Source organism: Gymnoscopelus braueri, assembly GCF_963280865.1.
Source record: "Gymnoscopelus braueri genome assembly, chromosome: 10".
NCBI lineage: Eukaryota > Metazoa > Chordata > Actinopteri > Myctophiformes > Myctophidae > Gymnoscopelus > Gymnoscopelus braueri.
Window position 1 is genome coordinate 9,739,979 of NC_137611.1, and position 20,760 is coordinate 9,760,738.

Sequence of the window (20,760 nt, forward strand, 5' to 3'; positions counted from 1 at the left end):
GAAAATAGCCGATCTACAAGCTCACAACGCGTCGCGTGGTGACACTTTGTGGGCTTGTAGATCGGCTAGTGGGGGCAAGTGCTCAGGGACACCTCGGACCTACAGTAGGACCTTTTGGCGGTGCCTTGATGGCGTCGTAATGGCTGATTTTACACTTGGTTGCACGCTGAAAATAGCCGATCTACAAGCTCACAACGCGTCGCAGTCCGACGCATTGTGAGCTTGTAGATCTGCTATTTTCAGAGCGCAACACCCGAGCACAACCAAACATAAAATGACTTGTCTTTTAGTTCTACTGGATCTCTCCTCACTAGTCCTCCCCTCACATTTTAGTCTAGTTTTTATTTGTTGACAAAATTGTCAATATATTTAGTCTTAGTTTTAGTCATCATAGCTTAGTTTTTATTTAGTTTTCGTCAGTGAAAAAAGGTAGTCGATGAAATTTTTTTTTCACGGTGTTAGTCGACGAAATCAACACCGTATGTGTGGAAATCAAATCTCTAAACGAGAACAAAACAAGGATTTGATGCATTCCCATGTTGCTGTGCATGTGGCTGTGCTGTGTCTGTGCATGTGGCTGTGCTGTGTCTGTACTCGTCTGCGATGGCTCTCACAGGCTGGAGTGCTCTCTTGCACGTGGTGGAAGTGCGTGTGAAGGATGTACATGATAATTACAGTGAGACGACAGCGTCATCGTGTTACTTTATATGAGACGTTACATAAAACAGGTCGACTCTCACATGGCGAGGGAATGTGAGCCGTATGATTATATGTGGCACATGATGGGTAAAGGATGCAAACACAGACACGCTGGGTCCTCCTGCTGTAAGATGATACTTTGCTCTGGAGATTACTCTGTAGTATACTGTACTCTGTGGCAAGAGATTGGACCTGTCTCACCTCTCCTTCTCCCTCCACAGGACCTGTCTCTCTCTCACCTGGACCATGAGCAATGACTTGCCTGTCCTGACAAGCCTGTCTGACAACTCCACCGTGAGTACAAAACACATGTTTATTTATGTCTCCATTCACCATGCCTCAACTTTTGATACCACCCCCGTCATTCATTTTTAAATTATTATTATTTTTGTATTTTTTGTATTTTTTTTTAAAGCAGCACTATGTAACTTTTCTCTTCTACCCCGATTTCGGTTTCCTGCGCAAGTGCTGACATTTTTACCATTGAGTTAATAGAGCCAGCCTGCTTGCTCAGGGGATAAATTGAATCTTGACCATCAGGTCAAAATCCGGGTCAGATCCTGTGTCTAGGTGAGACATGACCTTTGACACGATCTAGATGTCTCATGCTTGTAGATCGCCTATTTTCGAATGGCCGAAATGTACTGTATATATAGGGCTGAAGTGGTACATGTATGTTTTTTTTTAAATAATAATCAAAATCTACAAAGTAACTAGTAACTAAAGTTTCCAAATAATTGTAGTGGAGTAAAAGTATAATATTTGCCTCTGAGATGTAGTGGAGTAGAAGTAAAAGCACAGAAAATTGGTAATACTCCAGTCAAGTTAAAACACCTCAAAATTGTACTTAAGTACAGTACTTGAGTAAATGTACTGCCCTAAAAACACATGCTGTCCACACCCTCACACATCAGATAGGCTCCTGTCAAGTCGTCTCGTTGGCCGTTCATTACAACTTCACATCTCTTGGCGAAAACCCCAACGCCTCCATTTTCTCCGCAGCACTTTTACAAATCAGTCTGGTCCCGTGCCAAAGGAAGGCACCGTGGAAGCTGTCCTGTCACCGAAGTGTCCTGGTGAAATATGTGTCTGTTCCTGAGAAATATGGGAACAGAGCTTTGATGTGTGATAGGTCCTTGGTCCTCAAAGTGGGGTCCGGGGACCCCCAGGGGTCCTTGGTTGGAGGGATACCAGGGGGTCCCCAGCAAAATTATTTTTATAAAATATATATTTTTGAAAAATCGTGAAAACTTGTGCAAATCATTGAATATATAGGTTTTTAAACCGAACATTTGTAACTCAAATCTTTGCTTCTGGGGGGTCCCTGGAACAACATTTTTTAGATGGGGGTCCGTGGCCAAATACATATAATTTTGGGGGCCCTTGACATGAAAAGGTTTAGGTGACCGACTGGGGCTGTCACCATTAGAAAATTTAAGTTGACGATTAATTGTCATAAAAAAGAAATTGCGATTAATGATTTAATTGTGATTTAGTATTGAACATTGTGAATACATTAATTTATTTCTATTTCCCTTTTAGGCTTCATAATCAAAAACTGCACAGGGCAGACATGACAAATAATTTTTATTTGTTTTTAAATAGCGGAAATAGCTCATCTACAGGCTTACAATGTGTCACGAAGTGACACATTGTAAGGCAATATAATAATTGTGGCAAGCCTATTATACTGTATGACCGCGATCCACATTTAAACTACAGCCTGATCAATGCCAGGTGTTTGATTCTGATGCCCAACCCCCTTTTAAAGGGTCCTAGACCACCAATTACTGATATTTTACCCAAATCTTTGTCAAAAAGAAAAGAAATTTCTATTGGAGTATCTGCTTGTAGGACAGTAGAATAGGGCTCTCTCTCTCTCTCGCTGTCTCTCTCTCTCTCGCTGTCTCTCTCTCTCTCTCTCTCTCTCTCTCTCTCTCTCTCTCTCTCTCTCTCTCTCTCTCTCTCTCTCTCTCTCTCTCTCCACACTGCTGCAGCTGATTGATAGTGTTGCTTTTACTGTTCAGCTGAGCTGGTAGAAACAGCACATTTCATCAAGCTACACATGCTCTGACACACTGCTGCCTGTGTGTGTGTGTGTGTGTGTGTGTGTGTGTGTGTGTGTGTGTGTGTGTGTGTGTGTGTGTGTGTGTGTGTGTACACCGCACATTTTTACATTACCATTAGCATGGGAGGTGTGTGATTTCACATGAGGCTGCTACTATCACCTGGTGCTGCGTACACACACACACACACACACACACACACACACACACACACACACACACACACACACACACACACACACACACAACGTCACTTGCCCACGCCCACGCCCACGCCCACGCCCCCACACACACACACACACACACACACACACACACACACACACACACACACACACACACACACACACACACACACACAACGTTACTATAATAGTTTCAAGTTGTGCCGTACTATGGGCGGGCAGGCGAGGATTATACCTAAATATGGACCTGCTCCGGGGAGATGGATTATGTATGCAAATCGGCAACGGTTTCTGTTGTGTGTGGTGTCAGACCAGAGCTCGATCAGAGAGAGAGAGAGAGAGAGAGAGAGAGAGAGAGAGAGAGAGGGAGGGAGGGAGGCAGAGAGAGAAAGAGATTTTGTCGACTAAAACTGACAAAAAATGTGTGTCGACTACCTTTTTTCACTGACAAAAACGAAATAAAAACGAAGCTATGATGACAAAAAAACTATGACTAAATATACTGACAATTTTGTCACAAAATAAAAACCAGACGAAAATGTTGGGGAGGGATCTAGTGGAGAAGAGATCCAGTAGAACTAGAAGACAAGTCATGTTATGCTCGGCTGCACGTGGGTGTCTCCGAAAATAGCCGATCTACAACTGTAGGTTTAGTGGACTAAAATATGACTTAAGACTAAATGGAATTTTACTCAAAAGACTGATTCCCTACAGTGTGCAATCAGACCACCTGCAGCCAAATGCTGCAGCCTGCATTATCTATCTATCTATCTACCTCCTCGATCAATTCTGCTGAAACTCTGAAACCAATTAATAACGTGAACGTACTGAGAATATATGTTTTGCGAAGACGCACCTGTGTGCCTGCAGACCAACTATATTCGGGTTGGTGGGGTTGGGGAGGGGGAAGCGAGAAAAAAGCAAGTTAGAGTTATTTTCTGCTTGACGTGTGTGTGTGTGTGTGTGTGTGTGTGTGTGTGTGTGTGTGTGTGTGTGTGTGTGTGTGTGTGTGTGTGTGTGTGTGTGTGTGTGTGTGTGTGTGTGAGATTGAAGTTGACAGTGTGACAGAGAACGCTGTGAGGTGTGGAACTGAGGACTTCTAGCTCCACCAGTTCATTCACAGCAGACCAACGGTCAGCTGTTTATCTCCGTGCTGCTCTCTTTCTGCTACGAAGTTCCATTTGTTGGAATAATCCTCCTCTATCTCTTAGATCCCTTACGTCCTTCAGCCCACAATGTGTCACAATGCAACACATTGTGAGCTTGTGGATCAGCTATTTTTGCTATTTTCTTTAAGACCTGGAACGCATCTGTGTCACTTTAGATTTCTTTGGCTATTCAAAAATAGCAGATATACAAGCTCATAGCGCGGCACCGAGTGCCGCGCTATGAGCTTGTAGATCTGCTATTTTTGAAAAATCTTGAAAACTATTTTTCTTTTCATAAAAAAAACCTGCTAGGATTTAGAAAACATTTTTTAAAATCGCCTCAAGTCTTAATGGGTTAAATGATGAATGTATATTTTTTTTGCAATTATCTCATATAATTGCGAACTGGCAATGATGTAATAATTGTGACAGGCCTGTCTGTGGCGTGTCTGTCCACCTTGTATCATACTGCAGGCATATCTCCTTTATATGTCGTTGTTGCCGGGCAGAAACCTCTTATCTCCATTCTGACTTTTAGTGTTTTTCCGTAACGTAATGCACAAAAGCATCAAAAGTAGCAGATCCATCCGCGAGACACTTTTGAATTAAATCCTGAAAAGTAACACTTATGGACGTGAGAGGTTTCCACCCGACAGAGACCATATCTCCTTAATATATTCAGTTACCAGTAGAGTACAGTGTGGTCTTACTGTACTGACCTTCAGTCAAGGTCAAGGCGGGCTGTGTGACGTGCCCCCCTCCCCCCTCCCCGTGCAGCGTGCGTTCAGGAAGAAAGAAAGAAAGAAAGAAAGAAAGAAAGAAAGAAGGAAAGAATAATAATGCCCTACAGATATGGGACACCAGGCTGAACGTGGCTATGAATGAATGAATGAATGAATGAATGAATGAATAAAAGCACTATGGTTATATTAAAAGCGTTCATTCAAGCATTACAGTACATGCCATTTTCTGGATGTTGAAAATAACAGCGTTGCTCCCTCTTAGTGGAAGCTGGCTGTGTGTGTGTGCGTGCGCGTGTGCGTGCGCGTGTGCGTGCGTGCGTGGAATGCTATACGAGCATCATTCCTCCTCCTCCTCCTCCTCACGACATCATTTCCATCTCTCTCCCGTGGAGCTCTCGTCTCCCCCTCACAGAGAGGAGCTCTCGTCTCCCCCTCACAGAGAGGAGCTCTCGTCTCCCCCTCACAGAGAGGAGCTCTCGTCTCCCCCTCACAGAGAGGAGCTCTCGTCTCCCCCTCACAGAGAGGAGCTCTCGTCTCCCCCTCACAGAGAGGAGCTCTCGTCTCCCCCTCACAGAGAGGAGCTTGGAAATAGAATTAAGGGTCTCATCATCATTGACGTTTCAATTAGAGTCCCGAGGCTCACTTAGCCCACACTGAGAGTAATAAGAAATGCCCCGTTATTTTAATGCTCCCTCGTACCACGGTGTGTGTGTGTGTGTGTGTGTGTGTGTGTGTGTGTGTGTGTGTGTGTGTGTGTGTGTGTGTGTGGCGTTCCCCCCGAAAATAGCCAATCTATAAGCTGGCAACACGTTGTGAGACTATAGATCGGCTATTTTCGGCACGCTATATATAGGCTGTTGTACGACAGAGTGTAAATTAGGCATTAATCACGACGACCAGAGAGGGGAGGAGTGCGTGTGTGTGTGTGTGTGTGTGTGTGTGTGTGTGTGTGTGTGTGTGTGTGGGGGTGTGGGTGTGTGGGTGTGTGTGTGTGTGTGTGTGTGTGTGTGTGTGTGTGTGTGTGTGTTGTTTTTAGCCTAGGACATACCCACAGACTGGTTGTTAGAGGGTTTCAACAACCTGGGATGCCCAAACAGGCTGGCAAAGTACTGTGTTGTCTCTGCTTTAATTGGCAGCTGCCACATATGACAGAGGCACTGCTACTTACTGTATATACCCATAGAGTACTGAGTGACATGCTTATTGTATCATGAAGACATATGCCATGATTTTGTGAATGTAACCTTAACTGTACCTTTACATACATTGTTTTTTGTATTGTTCCTGTCAAATAAACATGAAAAAATATATATATATTCATATTCGAATATACATATTTCCCCCATATTCGAGGAATATTCAAAATTCGAATATTAATTTACCAGCCCTAGTGTGTGTGTGTGTGTGTGTGTGTGTGTGTGTGTGTGTGTGTGTGTGTGTGTGTGTGTGTGCGCGCGCGGTGTGTGTGTGTGTGCGTGTGCGTGCGTGCGCACACGTGACTCACTGAGAAGAAAAGGAGGATGCTTAGAGCTTCATTCCGTGTTCATTCTACTCCTGTAGCTAAACATTGTTCCAGTGCTGTGCTCACTGTGCTGACAGTGTTGTGACAGCATGCAGGCCTGTCTCACTGCTACTAGAACTTAAAGACAGAAGAATCATTTGTTCAGGAAGACTAATGCAATGGAACACTTCCTCTCACCAACAACCAACTATATGATGCTATTATGTCTCCGGGGGGCCTTAACCTCTGCTAACATTGATTGATTGATTGATTGATTGAACAGACTGCAAGCATTGGATATTAATAATGATTTAGTACAGCTCAATGCACACTAAAGAGGCTAAATGAACGAGGGAATGAACGTTCCCTCATACAGTCTCCTCCCTGGCTTTCCTGGCTGAAGAAACAATATAATTATTCTGATTGCCAATTTGATGGCAATGACTTTTATACTGTTTAAAAGCCTGTTTATTTCTCTTTTAAATGGAGCCCCATTTGTAAGGAACATGGATTTGTGGGAAGACTGCTTAGGGAACAACATTGCAGCTGAAGACCCTGATGCTAGATAGGAGAGAGTGGAGGGCAGCGATTCAGGAGTCCCGAGTTGGTGTTGGCTAGACCGCACTCTCGCATCGCATCGTATCTACCGTCTGAGCTACCCGGACACTATAGTTACTGAATAGCTTGCCCAGTAACTGATTGGGCAAGTTATTTCATGACATAATATGTACATATATATTATATCTGTATATATTATATCACAATACAGAAACGTTAACCCTGACTCTGGGGGTGGTGTTTTCTCTTCTCCCTCCCTCCACCAGGAGGTGCCTGTGTCGGCGGGCCGGGTGGAGAACTATGTCCTCCTGCTGGTGGTGCTGTGTGTGTTCGCCGGGGGAACGCTGGTCCTCCTCTCCCTGCTCCTCCTCTTCTGTCATCGCTGCTGCCTGGCGGGACGGCGGTACTCCAGGTAAACAGGAGGAGGAGGTGACAGGAGAGACCCTCAAGGGCCCATGCCACCATCATGAAATTGTCAAGCAAATAATTCCGATTAACCATTTAATTGCGTTTTTGGCAGTGAATTTTGGACCATTATAACTAAGCCTAACCCTAACTATAATCTTACAAAAACTATGCCTAAACCTAACCTCACACTAATTTAACATTTTGTCTGAAAATGTCAGAAAAGAGCACAAAAAGAGAACATCATGTACGGCACATATTATGTACGTGTACATGCGCTGATGTTCTCTTTTTTTTGCACTCTCTTTCTTTTTTTATCTTATTTTACTGTTATTATTATTATTATCATTACCTATGCTGCTGAACCTCTGACTCTCCTTTCCTTTGCGGACAGAGCGAGCGATGACCCCGAGAAGTCGATGAACACCACCTATGTGGAGGACTCTCTGCCCACGCAAGGTGAGCCAGGCTGCACGACCTGCCATGTTCTGTCCTCAAAATGTCTTTCCACGCTTTCCGATTCGCAAGGTTATTGCGGTCACAACGTCCCTACATACGGTAGCTCCTTTACACTCAGCAGACCATATTCACACGGCGGCCATGTTTCTATGAAGTCAATGAAAGTAGCCACCCCGGGTGGCAGCACTTTCAATGTTAAATTCCAATATGGCCGCCGTGTGAATATGGTCTATATTACAATGAAGTGACAATAAAGTGAAAGTCATCATGTGAGCTGACACTATCTAATGGGTCTGTTTGCTAGTCTAGTTCTCCACCTTGTTGTCATTTTTAATACATTATAGTTATTTTTAACTCATTCTCTCCTCCACTTTTTTGAGTGCTCGACTTTTTGTCTCCTTTGAGCACCTGCTTGGCTTCTTTGTTTGTGTTTTCTCTGCTGGGGTTGAGTACTGTGTCCACCACTGGTGTATAAATGTAATATACATGTTTGAAGACGTGGCGGAATGAAAAGTACTGTCTTCACACTTTTAGAGCATACAAATGAAGACGCATCTTATCATTAGATTTTTTAAAATATTCTTATACCAAAAGTCCCTAAAGGTCTAATTTTAATTACTTCCTGAAAAGGCAAATGTACTGCGTGATGACATAGATAGACCCTTATGAATATATGTGAATCTTGATTTCATTCACCTGTTCAGTGCAGTAACATAAATATGTCCCAGTGAGTCAGCAGAGCTCTCTGTCTGCCCACCGCATGACGACGAGACAACAGACAGCTGCGCTGCCGCGAGACCTCCTCTATCCCATTGCTCGAGGGGACGGGACCGTCTGATTGGTTGAAAAACACCACACCTCTGTTTCTGATCTAGGCTTAGCAGAAAAGTTAGCAATAAAGCCATTTCATGGCGTTCCTTAAAGGTTTCCTCTCTCCTGCAGATATCACCATCCGCCTGGACGAGTCGGACGCTCTCTCAGCGTCCAGCTGTCACGATGGAGAGACGGAGAGGTTCCTCTCCACCAGCTCCACCGGCCGCCGCGTCTCCTTCAACGAGTCGGCGCTTTACGAACAGGAGAGGCGAGAGAGCGAGAGCAAAGGCCGCAGGTATCCTATACCTCTGTGTGGTGAGGGACAGTGGCTGGCAGGCAGCAGTGTTCATTTTGACATCAAATTTTTATTTAGCTTTAACACATCGACCGCCAGAGGTTAATCTCATAATGTACTCACCAGTGCCAAGGTGTTATTGTTGTTTTTTTGTTTTTTTCATGTCGCCATAGATCTTGTTAAAATCCTTAAGATTGAGCCGTACACGGTCTGTTTACTTCCGCGACATCTCACTGTATCTCCCAGTGAAAACCACGTGTCAAACGGGGCATCCATGTTTGAGTTAGAGCGGATTACGTTAAACAGTGATATGCGAGGAGAAAAAACTACAGGAAGAGAATTGAGTTTCAGTTTCGTCTGTAGAACGAGGGCGGACGTGATCGTCAAAACCGGATCCCAAATAATTCTGTTTCCGGTCATCAAACCGGAAACGGAAGTGGATCAAAAAAAATCCGAAAGTGCACCCGGAAATATTTAGCGCGAAAAGACCGTGGACCGTAGGGCTGCGGTCTCGGCGCTTAACAGTTGGATTTAACGGACCGTAGGACTACGTTCTTGGCGGTTAATGTGTTAATCATAGTCTTTTGAATAAAATTACATTTCGTTTTAGTCATATTTTAGTGATCTGAAATGTTTCAGTTTTGGTCTAGCTTTAGTTGACTAAATAACATAAGATTTTAGTCAACTAAAAAGTATTTTGGCGGGCCGTTATGGCGGCTATGATCGGCTATGTAGATCGGCTATTTTCGGGTAGTTTTTTGTCTAGTTTTAGTTTTAGTCTAGTTTTTACAATTTCAGTATATTTAGTGATAGTTTTAGTCATCATAGCTTAGTTTTTATTTAGTTTTTGTTTAGTTTTTAGTGAAAAAAGGTAGTCGACGAACATGTATCATCATAGTTTTGGTTAATGAAATTAACACAACAGGCAGGCAGGCAGACAGATGGACGGCGCTGTGTCGGCTCAAGCAAACGTCGCAACGTTCGGCACAGTAACTCGCTCGCTTTAGCTTGCTCTCGTGGCTCAAGTTAGCTTGAGACGGCGTGCCTCCGACGCGGTCCGAAACTATACTTAATACAAAAGACGTGGGTAGGTCAGTATCTCACCAACCAATAGTCCGATTAAACGTGGGTAGGTCAGTATCTCACCTACTTAGACCAATCAGTAGTCGGATTAAACGTGATAAAGTCCCATTCAGTGCATTGACAACAGCATCCCAAATGGGTGTGGTCCCGTCATGTCTCAGGTACACCCTGACCGAGGGGGACTTCCACCACCTGAAGAAGGCTCGCCTGACCCACCTCCACCTAGCCCCGCCCCCCTCCGCCCTCAACATCCTGACCATCATGGAGTGTGACTCCGCCCAGAGCAGCACCACCAACATCAACGAGACCCCGCCCCCGGCTCCGCCCAAACCTCCCCTACTGGCCATCTACCAGGTATGTAGCCTACTACTGTATGCTGGGCCCAGGTGTGGTTCTCAACCTTTTTTTCTGGGATCAGGGCCTACTCGAAAATCTGTGAAAGTGTCCACGGCCCACCCATATCTGACCAAGTTAAAGGGGCGTTTCACTGTCAAGGGATAGTTCACCCCAAAAACTTCTTTTTTTCCAATCGATTAGTCATCCCGTGGAGACTTGAATTCATGGATATTTTTTTGCTTTTGTCGCATTCCTAAGCTAATAATTTGATGAACGGCAGCGGTTCCGCCGTTCCGGTAGGAGACATAAAGAGTCTCCTTTGTGTCTCCTATCGGAACCGCTGCCTACCGGTCCACTGGTCATCAAATTATTGGCTTAGGAATGCGACATTTTTTTTTTAAATATATATTTTTTGGGTGAACTATCCCTTTAAAGCACTCCTGGGGTCATTTTAACCAGTTCTCTCTCCTGTTAGGATAAAATAGGCATCCCGACCTGAAAATGCATTTTCTGTTTATCAAAGGGCTGGAGAGACACGGAGACTCCTGTTGCTGAACAAACACTCAGTAGCATTGGCTCTCAAAGTGGGGTCCGGGGACCCCCAGGGGGTCCTTGGAGGGGTTCCAGGGGGTCCCCAGCAAAATCTGTTACCGTGGCAATTTAAAAATAGCAGATGTACAAGCTCACAGCGCTTCACTTCGTACCGCACTGCGAGCTTGTACATCTGCTATTTTTTGGAAAAACCTTGAATTATATAGATTTTTTTTACACAAATATTCTCTTCTGGGGGTCCCTGGGACAAAACATTTTCAGATGGGGGTCCGCGGCCAAATACGTATCAATTTGGGGGTCCCTGGCACAAAAACGTTTGAGAACCACTGCTCTATAGCAACGATTACAATGATAATATCTAGTTATTTAAGACTTATTTTAACACAGGAATATCACTTACCCTAACAGTTTTCTAATGACTCTGTATTGATTTCTCTGTGGTTTTGTGTATCTGGTGGTCCTACCCTTTCCCCCCCAGCCCCCTGAGAGAGGCATGCGGCCCCCCACTGGGACCCTGGACTGGATGGGTCAGAGCCTGAGCGGAGGCCTGCCTGGAGACCCTCACCACTCCACCATCCTGGACCAAGACCCCGGACCCCCGGCCCCCTCGTCCTCCTCGACCATGAACACACAGCAGCACACACGCTGCTCCCCTACCGTGAGTTTACATTCACAATGTAGGCATTTAGCAGACGCTGTTAATCCAGAGCGATTTACAGTAAGCAAGGTAAACGCAAGGTAATACATAACAATGCATATAAATAGTCATCTAGGATCATAGGTAAACCAAGAACCTATCATCAGTCTAAACAGTATAATTAAAATAAATCTGTACAGGAGGGGGCGTGGCATTAGGATTGTTTTTCTGTTTTTGTTTGGTAAATAATCACATCGTGTCGTCTTTAAATGTTATTCAGGAAGGAAGTTAGGATGATTGTTCAAGGAAAGTGCATTTGGATTAAAAAAAAATGAATTCAGTTGTAAAATGATGGTTGATTTATGACCTTGGTTCATGAATGCGGACATCACACAGGGTTTCACATTGTCATGTATTCCTGCACTCATTAATGCAGATGCAAAATGAAACGATCCAATCAATACCACGGCAGGGGACCTCCCCATACAAGATTTGGGTTGTTAAAATGTTCAATTTTTTCCCCCAAAAAAAATCTAGATTCCTCTTTTGAAAATAGTAGATCTACAAGCTCACAACGCGTCACGATGCAACGCGTTGTGAGCTTGTAGATCGGCTACTTTTCAAATAGGTTTAAAGTGCTCACGTGGCCTATATAGTAGCTTCTTTTGGGCTTGTTTTCATAGACCTGGTTGCTTATTTCTCTCGCAAAATCTGGGAACACTGGTCACAACTGCCATGGATGGAAGGACAGCCTCATACCCAAACTTGTGTCCCCAGAGGCCTTTAACTTGTGCTGGGTCACGATTCATCTGGACTCCATCAGTCTGCTCCTGACTCAGTCTCCTCCCTCTCTCTCTCTTATGTTCTCTTTCTGTCTGTCTTCCGGTCTACACACAGAAAAAAACATTTATTTATTTAGTTACCAGGGACAAATGCACATCGATCAACATTTCAGTTTTCACATTGATCGTAGATGTGCCAGAGTTAGAGCTAAGAGCTCATTTTGATTCTCCATAGTCCCGGAGCAGGTTGTTAAAATCTGTGGTCTATAATAGCTCTCAATACTAAAACGATCCAGCAAAACAAAACATTAAGTTCAAAAGAACAGTTCAAAAGAACAGTTACAGTACAGTTATAATCGTACAAGCATGTAAAATGTAAATGCCATGTAATTTTAAAGGCTTTATTGTTCCACAAAGAACCATCACGTACTAAAAAGAACCATTTTATTTAGTGAATGATTCTTTTGTTCATATGGCTCCAGAGAACCTTCTTTGAGGCACCTTTAACAAACTTAAACCCTATTTTTGGAATGTTCTAATAATAGCCGAACATTTGGCGGAAATAGGCAAACATTCGGCCAAACTTGCGACGTGTTGTGAGCTCACAGATCAGCTAGTCCCTCTTTTTTTGACAAAGATTTGTTGTTGTGTTTTATCTTGTTGACAGAGGGAGGCTGTTGGGGACAGAGGGGACATCAGAGAGGGAGACAGAGACAGGCTCTCCAGAGGAGGAGAGGGAGACCTCCTCCCTGTAGCTCCTCCTCCTCCTGCAGGAGGCCACACCTCCGTCCTTTTGTTCCTCTCTAAGCTGCGACGCCACGCCAGTCTGGAGGGGGCGGGGCCCTACTTCAGGAAGTGGAAGTTTGACAGCAGCCACCGGGCGGCTAGCTTGGACGCTAAAGGTTAGCGGGTCCTTTTTGTCTTGTTAATCTTGAGTCGTCGGCGAGGACTTACAGGGGGAATGGACTTGAACCACCTAAGATAAAATAACAGATCTACAAGCTCACAATGTGTCGTGGTGCTGCATATTGTGAGCTTGTACTGTAGATCTGTTATTTTCGCAATTACAAAACATATTTGTTTTACAATTAACAATGTAGGCATTTAGCGGACGCTCTTAATCCAGAGCGATTTACAGTGAGCAAGGTAAACATGAGGCAATACGTCAAATGCATAGACATAGTAATCTAGGATCATAGGTAAAACCAATGACCTTTCATCATTCTGTACATTGAAACTATACACACACTATAGGATGCCAGGTCTACAAATTAACCAGGAATCTGTCTACAGAACATGCTACTGTATCTAAATTACCTTTTAGCCTTTGCATAAGCCTGCAAGGTTGTCAAGGCTAGAAACCAGAGAGCTACAGCAAGAGGGCAGAAAGAAAACAGTACCAGTCACGTGGTTCATGTAAACTTTAAATAGTGACAAACGGCAAACGCTCATATAGACTCCAGTGCATTCCGTAAACTTCCAGGTTCAGGGCTTTGTCACCATTCACCAACAGAAGGCTCTGTAGAAGACCTGGCCCGATGAAGTGAACGGAGGTGACGCAAACTCTCCTTATATGGCTCTGGTTCAGACGTAAAACGGCTGACATAATTAACAATGTGTGTGAGTTATATTATGTTCCTCTCAGGATCTCCCAGGAGGAAGCCGTTCCAGAGGCAGAGAGCGGCCAGTGAGACCACAGAGCACACGGAGGAGGAGGAGGACCTGCCACACAGCACCCTCCCCAGCCAGAGCAGTGGTCTCCAGTCCCTGTCTGCGGGGTCTCTGTCCCCCCAGCCCACCACCCCCCCGCCTTCAGCCACAGCAGCCTCCCTCAGCAGGTGGGTTTACCAACCAGTGCAGGGTTAATTTAGACCAGGGGTCTTCAACCTTTTCAGGCCAGGGACCCCCAAACTGATGGGGAGATGGAGCAGGGACCCCCTACCTCGTAAGGTAGGGGGGGCTACACATATATTGTATATTTATGTATACAATTGTGTTTTATATTGCCTGCTCCTATACGCACCTGCCCCAGTAGGTGTGCAAAATAAAAGAATCTCTACAAAATATGTATAAACATACCATGTTATTGTGCATTGTGCCTCCATTTATCTGTTTGCTATGGATTCATGTTATGTTTAAAGACAATGACATTTGAAAAAATAAAAAAAAAAAAAAAGTTTTTCAAAAAAATATTGTTTAATCAAACAACAATTTCGCGGACCCCCTGCAGTAACTCCGCGGACCCCCTAGGGGTCGCGGACCCCCTGTTGAAGACCTCTGATTTAGACAGTTTTTTCTTTTTTCCTTTACGTCAATTTGTTTTGTGTGAAAAAGGATAGGCAAAATAAGCCATTGGCTTCAGCCTACTCCTTTTTGGTCTTAATCATACATGATATGATATGATGATGATGATGATGTTGAATATATTGAATGTATCCTGCTAAGATCAAAATAAAATAAAATACTACTAAAAAAAATAATAATAATACTACACAGCAAGATTTGATGTCGTTTTTGTAGTTTTATAATCGTACTGAAGTACTTTTTTGCCAGACCCAAGGGGTCGGCCTACATGATGCTTTGACCCATTTCGTCCATACATGGGCATAAAAGTATGTCCATCTTGTCCCTTTTTTGACCATGTATGGACACATTCTGGGTCTGGCAGAACCAGGTCTCCTGGTCTTGTTGGCAAACTGTTAATAAAGTATTCAATCAATCAATCAATAAATCAACCAAAGTTTCTCCATCTGTGCAGGCTAGAGGTGGAGGCTATGGTGGTGATGGAGGAGTCAGGGGTCTGCAGCCACACAAGGATCCAGGAGGAGACAGACGGTCCACGTGGCCAGAGGCAAGAGGAGGAGGCCTCCGTTGAAGACACGGAAGCTGGGAACGGAATTGAACCGGAGGCGCCGGACACGTGGCCAGAAGCTGCAGGAGCGTGGCTAGGAGATGACCCAGGAGATGACCTAGGCGATGACCCAGGAGATGACCCAGGAGATGACCTAGGCGATGACCCAGGAGATGACCCGGGAGATGACGACTTGTTTGAAGCGGATCAAGTTGTTAGCGTTCGTGGAACGGCCGAATGCGCCACGTTAAGGGGCCGAGCCGAGCCGAACCACGTGAGATCAGAGGAAGACAACGGGGAGAAGAGCGTGGCGGCGGACGAAGAGACCGCTGATGACCCGGGGGAGCTGATGGGGGCAGAGGCCCGGTCCAGAGCCTACTCTGGGGGGGGGTCGACCCTTTCCTTCATGGTGGGACATCAGGAGAGCTCGGAGGCTCGGACCCCTCCCTCGCTGTACAGAGACATCTGGAGCCTGAGGGCGTCGTTGGAGCAGTACGCCTCCTCGGACCAGAGCAGCACGGACCGGGAGTCCGTCCGCAGCGACGCCGACAGCGTCTCCTCCCTAGGGGGCGCCGGAGGAGGAGGAGGAGGAGGAGCGCGCTCCGTCCTGGACAGCTGCCTGTCCCAGGACCTGGACGACCTGGAACCCGAGGCGGACGGCGAGGCGGAGGGCGAGGGCAGGGATTGGGCGCCACCTAGAGGGGTTGCGGGCGAGGACGGCGGCAGCGGAAATATGGGGAACGGGTTGGGAGGAGGAGGAGGAGGAGGAGGAGGAGGAGAGGGGGAGGCGGGCAACCGCAAGCTCCTGTCCCAGATGGACAGCGGCTACGCCTCCATCGAGGCCCCGCCCACCAGGGCCCCCGAGGAGCTGCGGCTGTTCGGGGGGGGGACCCCCGGCCCCGGGGGGGGGGTTCGATCCCCTGGTCCTGGCGGCGGGGGGCGGGGGAAGACGGCGTCGGAGCGGAGGTCGTTCTTCACCTCCTCCGGGAGGAAGGGCTCCATCTGGGAGAGCTTTGAGGCCAGGGTGCTCCAGGAGGAGCTGGAGGACGAGACGGCCGACGGCACCGGGGTGGAGCGGTTAGTGGAGGTAATCACAGTTAGCCATTGCATCATCGTCAGAATTGTTTTCCATGCTCACGACGTGAGCTTGTAAATTGTCTATTTCCACAAAAAAATATTAAAAAAATATTATTTTGAAAGTATAAAATGATTAAAACTCATATAGTGCCAATGACGTCTTTTACGTCACTTAAAAAAAAAAAAAAAATCTAAATATATATATATATATATATATATATATATATATATATATATATATATTTTTTTTTTTTAATTTTTTAACGATTTTTTTAAGGTTTTTTAACGATTTTCAAAAAGTTAATGCTCCATCCACTTCAATGTTAAAATGTAAACGGAGAAAAAAAAATCTCCGTTTGATCCATAATGCCTGTGGCATGTGGATCAACAAGCTTGAAATAAGCCTGGCAGTGAATGAGTTAAATATGGCCTATTTTTGGCATAGTACATTGTTTATTTTAATTATTGGCACCGGTCGTTGTCATTCATTTATTTAAGTTATATCTTATTTGTTCTGTGCAAAATGTTTGAGGTCCTAATCGTTAAATCGCAATCATTTGTGTGACGATGAATGGTCCAGTAAAATGTCCTAATGGTGACTACCCCTATAGGTGGAGAAGAGCTTCCTCATTCTGCAACCTTCACCACAACCTCTGAAAACACCAACCAAGGTTAGTAGCTTTAGTAGTTTAGTAGTTTTATTTTAATTTTATTTTGACTTAGTTTTAGTGTATTTTTGTAAAAGTTTGTAGATTGGCTATTTTCTCTTTTTCTTTTTAAGACTTTTGATATATATTAACAGGCTTAAAAATTGCATGGCAAAAAATGTTGGAACATAATATTTCACATCCACAGAAAGGCATATGTGTGAAATATTGACCAAGATGAGAACAAAGAACTTTTTCTTAGGTTTTAGCTAGTTTTATAAACACATACAGTATCAGTTAGTTTTAGTTTAACTCCTTTTTTTTTCAATTCTTGTTTTGTTATTTCGTTCACCCTCGCCACACCCTCCAAACCCATCTTTTCAGACTCACATCCCCTGCCTAATTCAAATCCCTTTTTCTACCTTTTAATCTTTAAATATTTTTGTGTTCTTAGTTTTGGGCGGTGTAGCCGCCCCTATAAGTGGGGTTGGGACATCTCATTAGTATTAGTTTCCTGCACTGTGATTGGCCCAGCTGGCCCAGTTAGCTGTACTGTGATTGGCTGACTCTATTGGCTGACTCTATTCAGCACTGTGATTGGCTAGCGAGACACATGATGACATTAATAACCTATAAATAAGATTATGGACTTCCAAAAATAATTTTTTTTGGAAGTGAGCTTCCATCACTATGATGACCAATAAAGATTCTTTTCAATAAATGTATTTCTTTTTTGAAGTGAGCTTCCATCACTATGATGACCACTGTGATGACCACACCGCCCACTTCACACTGGGTGTGATTTTTATCCCTTTAAACGAGTTTTTACTATTAAAGTTGTTTTTATTTTGTATCTGTTCTGTAAAGCGATATATAAATTGTATGTTGTATTATTATTATTATTACAGAAACCTCTGGAAGCGCCACAGCTGCAGCCAAAGCCGACGTCACCGCTGCTGAAGCCCCTCCTCCATTCCCCTCCTCCACCTCTGCCGACGCCCCCGATCGCCGCCGCCGCCGCCCCCCACAGGCCCCGCCTCCGTCGCCGAGACTACAGCATTGACGAGAAGACGGACGCCCTGTTCAACGAGTTCCTGCGCCACGACCCGCGCTTCGACCAGCAGGACTCGCCGCTGCGCTCGCGCCACCGCTCCCGGGTCCACCTGCGCAAGCAGTGGCAGCGCCACAAGCAATACAGCGACCCCGGCTCGGCCACCGGGGGGCGCTATTCGCCCTCGCTGGAGAGGCAGAGGTTCACGCCGCTCCGGAGAGGCGACAGCGCGGGATACCCCCTGGATACCAGGTACTACCCGTCTGTCTGTCTGTCTGCTAATTGCCTACATTGTAAATTGTAGAGTGAATGCTTTTAAAGGATTAGTTCACCCAAAAAATTACTTGATGACCGGCGGAGTAGGAGACTCTTTGAGTCTCTTTGAGTCTCCTACCGGAGACTCCCCCGGTCATCAAATTATTGAGCTTAGGAATGCGACAAAAACTTTTTTGTTCTAAAAATAAATATTCTAACTGACATGCTTAAAAGAAAAGAAGAAGAGAAGTATTTAAAGGTAGGGTAAGTGATATTTTTGGGTTAAAACAAAAAGTATTTTGTTAAAAGGTTAAAGCACTATATTCTGATAGTAATCATTGCTATAGAGTGTTTTTTCAGTAACAGGAGTCTCCCCGTCTCTCCAGCTCTTTAATAAACAGAAAATACATTTTCTGGTAGGTGTCAAAATCTCAGCCAATCAGGAGAAAGTACACATTTTTAAGCTTAATTTTTATAGTGTTCCAGTTCAAAATGTTCCTGCTCATTCCTTAGTGTCATCACTTCCAATTTCACTTGTTTAATCTATATCCTGATTGAGTTCTCTATCCTGATTGGATAAAATTGGAAATGAAACTGAAACTGAAACGAAAATGCATTTTCTGTTTTATAAAGAGCTGGAGAGACATGGAGACTCCTTATATGGACAGGACACTCTATACTATAGTAACGAGACCCATTTCGCAATTATTTGAATAATTGCAAATCACTTACCCTACCTTTAAAATTCCAAATTCCAAAGTACATTTTCTTTTAAATATAAACGTTTATTTTTTCCGACATTTCCAAACAAATGGAAAGAACATTTTGAAATTTTCAAACATCTTTACAAATATTGACAATTCTATATGCTCTAGTATGATCAAGTAGGGCGTTCATTTACGAAAAAAACACAAAAAGTTAGAACATGGAGATAGCAACGATACGGTACATATTTACTGTCGGTCCACCCCACTGCAGGTACCACAGCACTCTGTCCCGCATCGCCAGCGCCGCCGACGAGGAGGCCAACGAGGCCTCCGGCGAGGGGGCGGAGCCTAAAGGTCCATCATCACCCGACGGCAGAGAGGGAGGGGCTCTGAGGATCAGCTCGGCCCGTCAGGACGACGACAACAACGGCGGGACAACAAACGATGCTTCTGACATCAAGGAGGAGTCACTAGTCACCAGAGTCCAGGAGCAGCGGCGGCAGCAGCAGCACACGGTCTCCTCCAACAACGCGGCGGACACGTCGGCGAGCCAGCCGGCGGTCGGTGCAGGAACCGCCACGTCGGCGAGCCAGCCGGCGGCCGGTGCAGGAACCGCCACGTCGGCCCGCCAGTTACCGCCGGACACTCAGGCGAGTGCAGAGGCGGGCCGCATGGACCCGCGGGCGGACAACAACCGCAGCAACAACAACAGCAGTCGAGCTATTATCACGTCGGACGCGGCGGTGTCGGCTTTGTCCCGCGTCTGCCTGCTGCCACAGAGCCCCCATCATCATCACGTGACTCTCCAGGACTCCTTCTCCTCCTCCTCCTACGAAGGATCCGGCCCTCCTCTTCCTCCTCCTCCTCCTTCTCCACGCTCCATCCTGCAGAGCCAGAGGAGCCTGACGGACAAGCTGGCCGTCTCCGTGGAGGAGAGGCTGTACGGCGGGCTGAGGGTGGCGGCGGCGGGGGGGCAGCAGGGAGACCCCTGCAACCACCAGGGAGGAGGAGGAGGAGGAGGAGGAACCACAGAGTGCGTGGCGGTGGTCACAGGTTCTCCTGGACACAGTCCTGTATAGCCCGGCCCGGCCCGGCCCGGCCCGGCCCAACTAAACATGGCCTCCATGCAGTGTTGATTTCGTCGACTAAAACTATATGACGAAAAATGTGGGTCGACTGCCTTTTTTCACTGACGAAAACTAAATAAAAACTAAGCTATGATGACTGAAACTAAGACTAAATATATTGACAATTTGACAAATAAAAACTAGACTAAAATGTTGGGGAGGGACGAGTGGAGAAGAGATCCAGTAGAACTACGACAAGTTATTTTATGTTTGGTTGCGCTATGGCGTTGGCGCTCAGAAAATAGCCGATCTACAAGCTCACAACGCGTCGCAGCGCGACGCGTTGTGAGCTTGTAGATCGGCTATTTTCAGCATGCAACCAAGTGTAAAATCAGCCAATACGGCGCCATCAAGGCACCGCCATAATACATTTTAGTCGACTAATTGAACTGTAGATTTAGTCGACTAAAACTAGACTAAAACATTTCAGATGACTATTATGACTAAAACTAAATGGAATTTAGAAAAAGACTAAAACTGACTAAAACTAAATCAAAATTTGCTGTCAAAATCAACACTGCCTCCATGTCAACCTGAAGATCCAGCTCATCCTCTCTCTCTCTCTCTATCGCACTTTAAAGAACATTTACTGTATGTGTTGTTTAGCTACAAAGTGAATCCCCTCGTTTGCATTAATTTACCCTCATGGCCACATTTATAGTTTGGTTACACACACACACGCGCACACACACACACACACACACACACACACACACACACACACACACACACACACACACACACACACACACACACACACACACACACACACACACACACACA

At 45.3% G+C, this 20,760-nt stretch overlaps 2 protein-coding genes across 2 annotated transcripts in view; one reads left to right on the forward strand and one right to left on the reverse strand.

The window, feature by feature from the left end:
* Window positions 1–751: 751 nt before the first annotated feature.
* LOC308092863 (uncharacterized protein) lies at window positions 752–19,929 on the forward strand (the record flags this gene model as incomplete). The annotated part of the gene is made up of 13 exons (XM_080438961.1): window positions 752–825; window positions 921–993; window positions 7,167–7,312; window positions 7,700–7,764; window positions 8,707–8,872; window positions 10,117–10,309; window positions 11,322–11,501; window positions 12,930–13,164; window positions 13,908–14,100; window positions 15,021–16,200; window positions 16,802–16,861; window positions 17,746–18,140; window positions 19,122–19,929. The coding sequence occupies exons 1-13, from the start codon at window positions 794–796 to the stop codon at window positions 19,927–19,929; spliced, it is 3,726 nt and encodes a 1,241-aa protein (XP_080295087.1). The 5' UTR covers window positions 752–793.
* Window positions 18,315–20,760, reverse strand: part of plekhj1 (pleckstrin homology domain containing, family J member 1) — a 387,353-nt gene continuing 384,907 nt past the window's right edge. Inside the window, exon 7 of the transcript XR_013933832.1 lies at window positions 18,315–18,332. The gene's annotated coding sequence lies outside the window, so the exon portion shown is untranslated. The remainder of the gene's footprint in view (window positions 18,333–20,760) is intronic.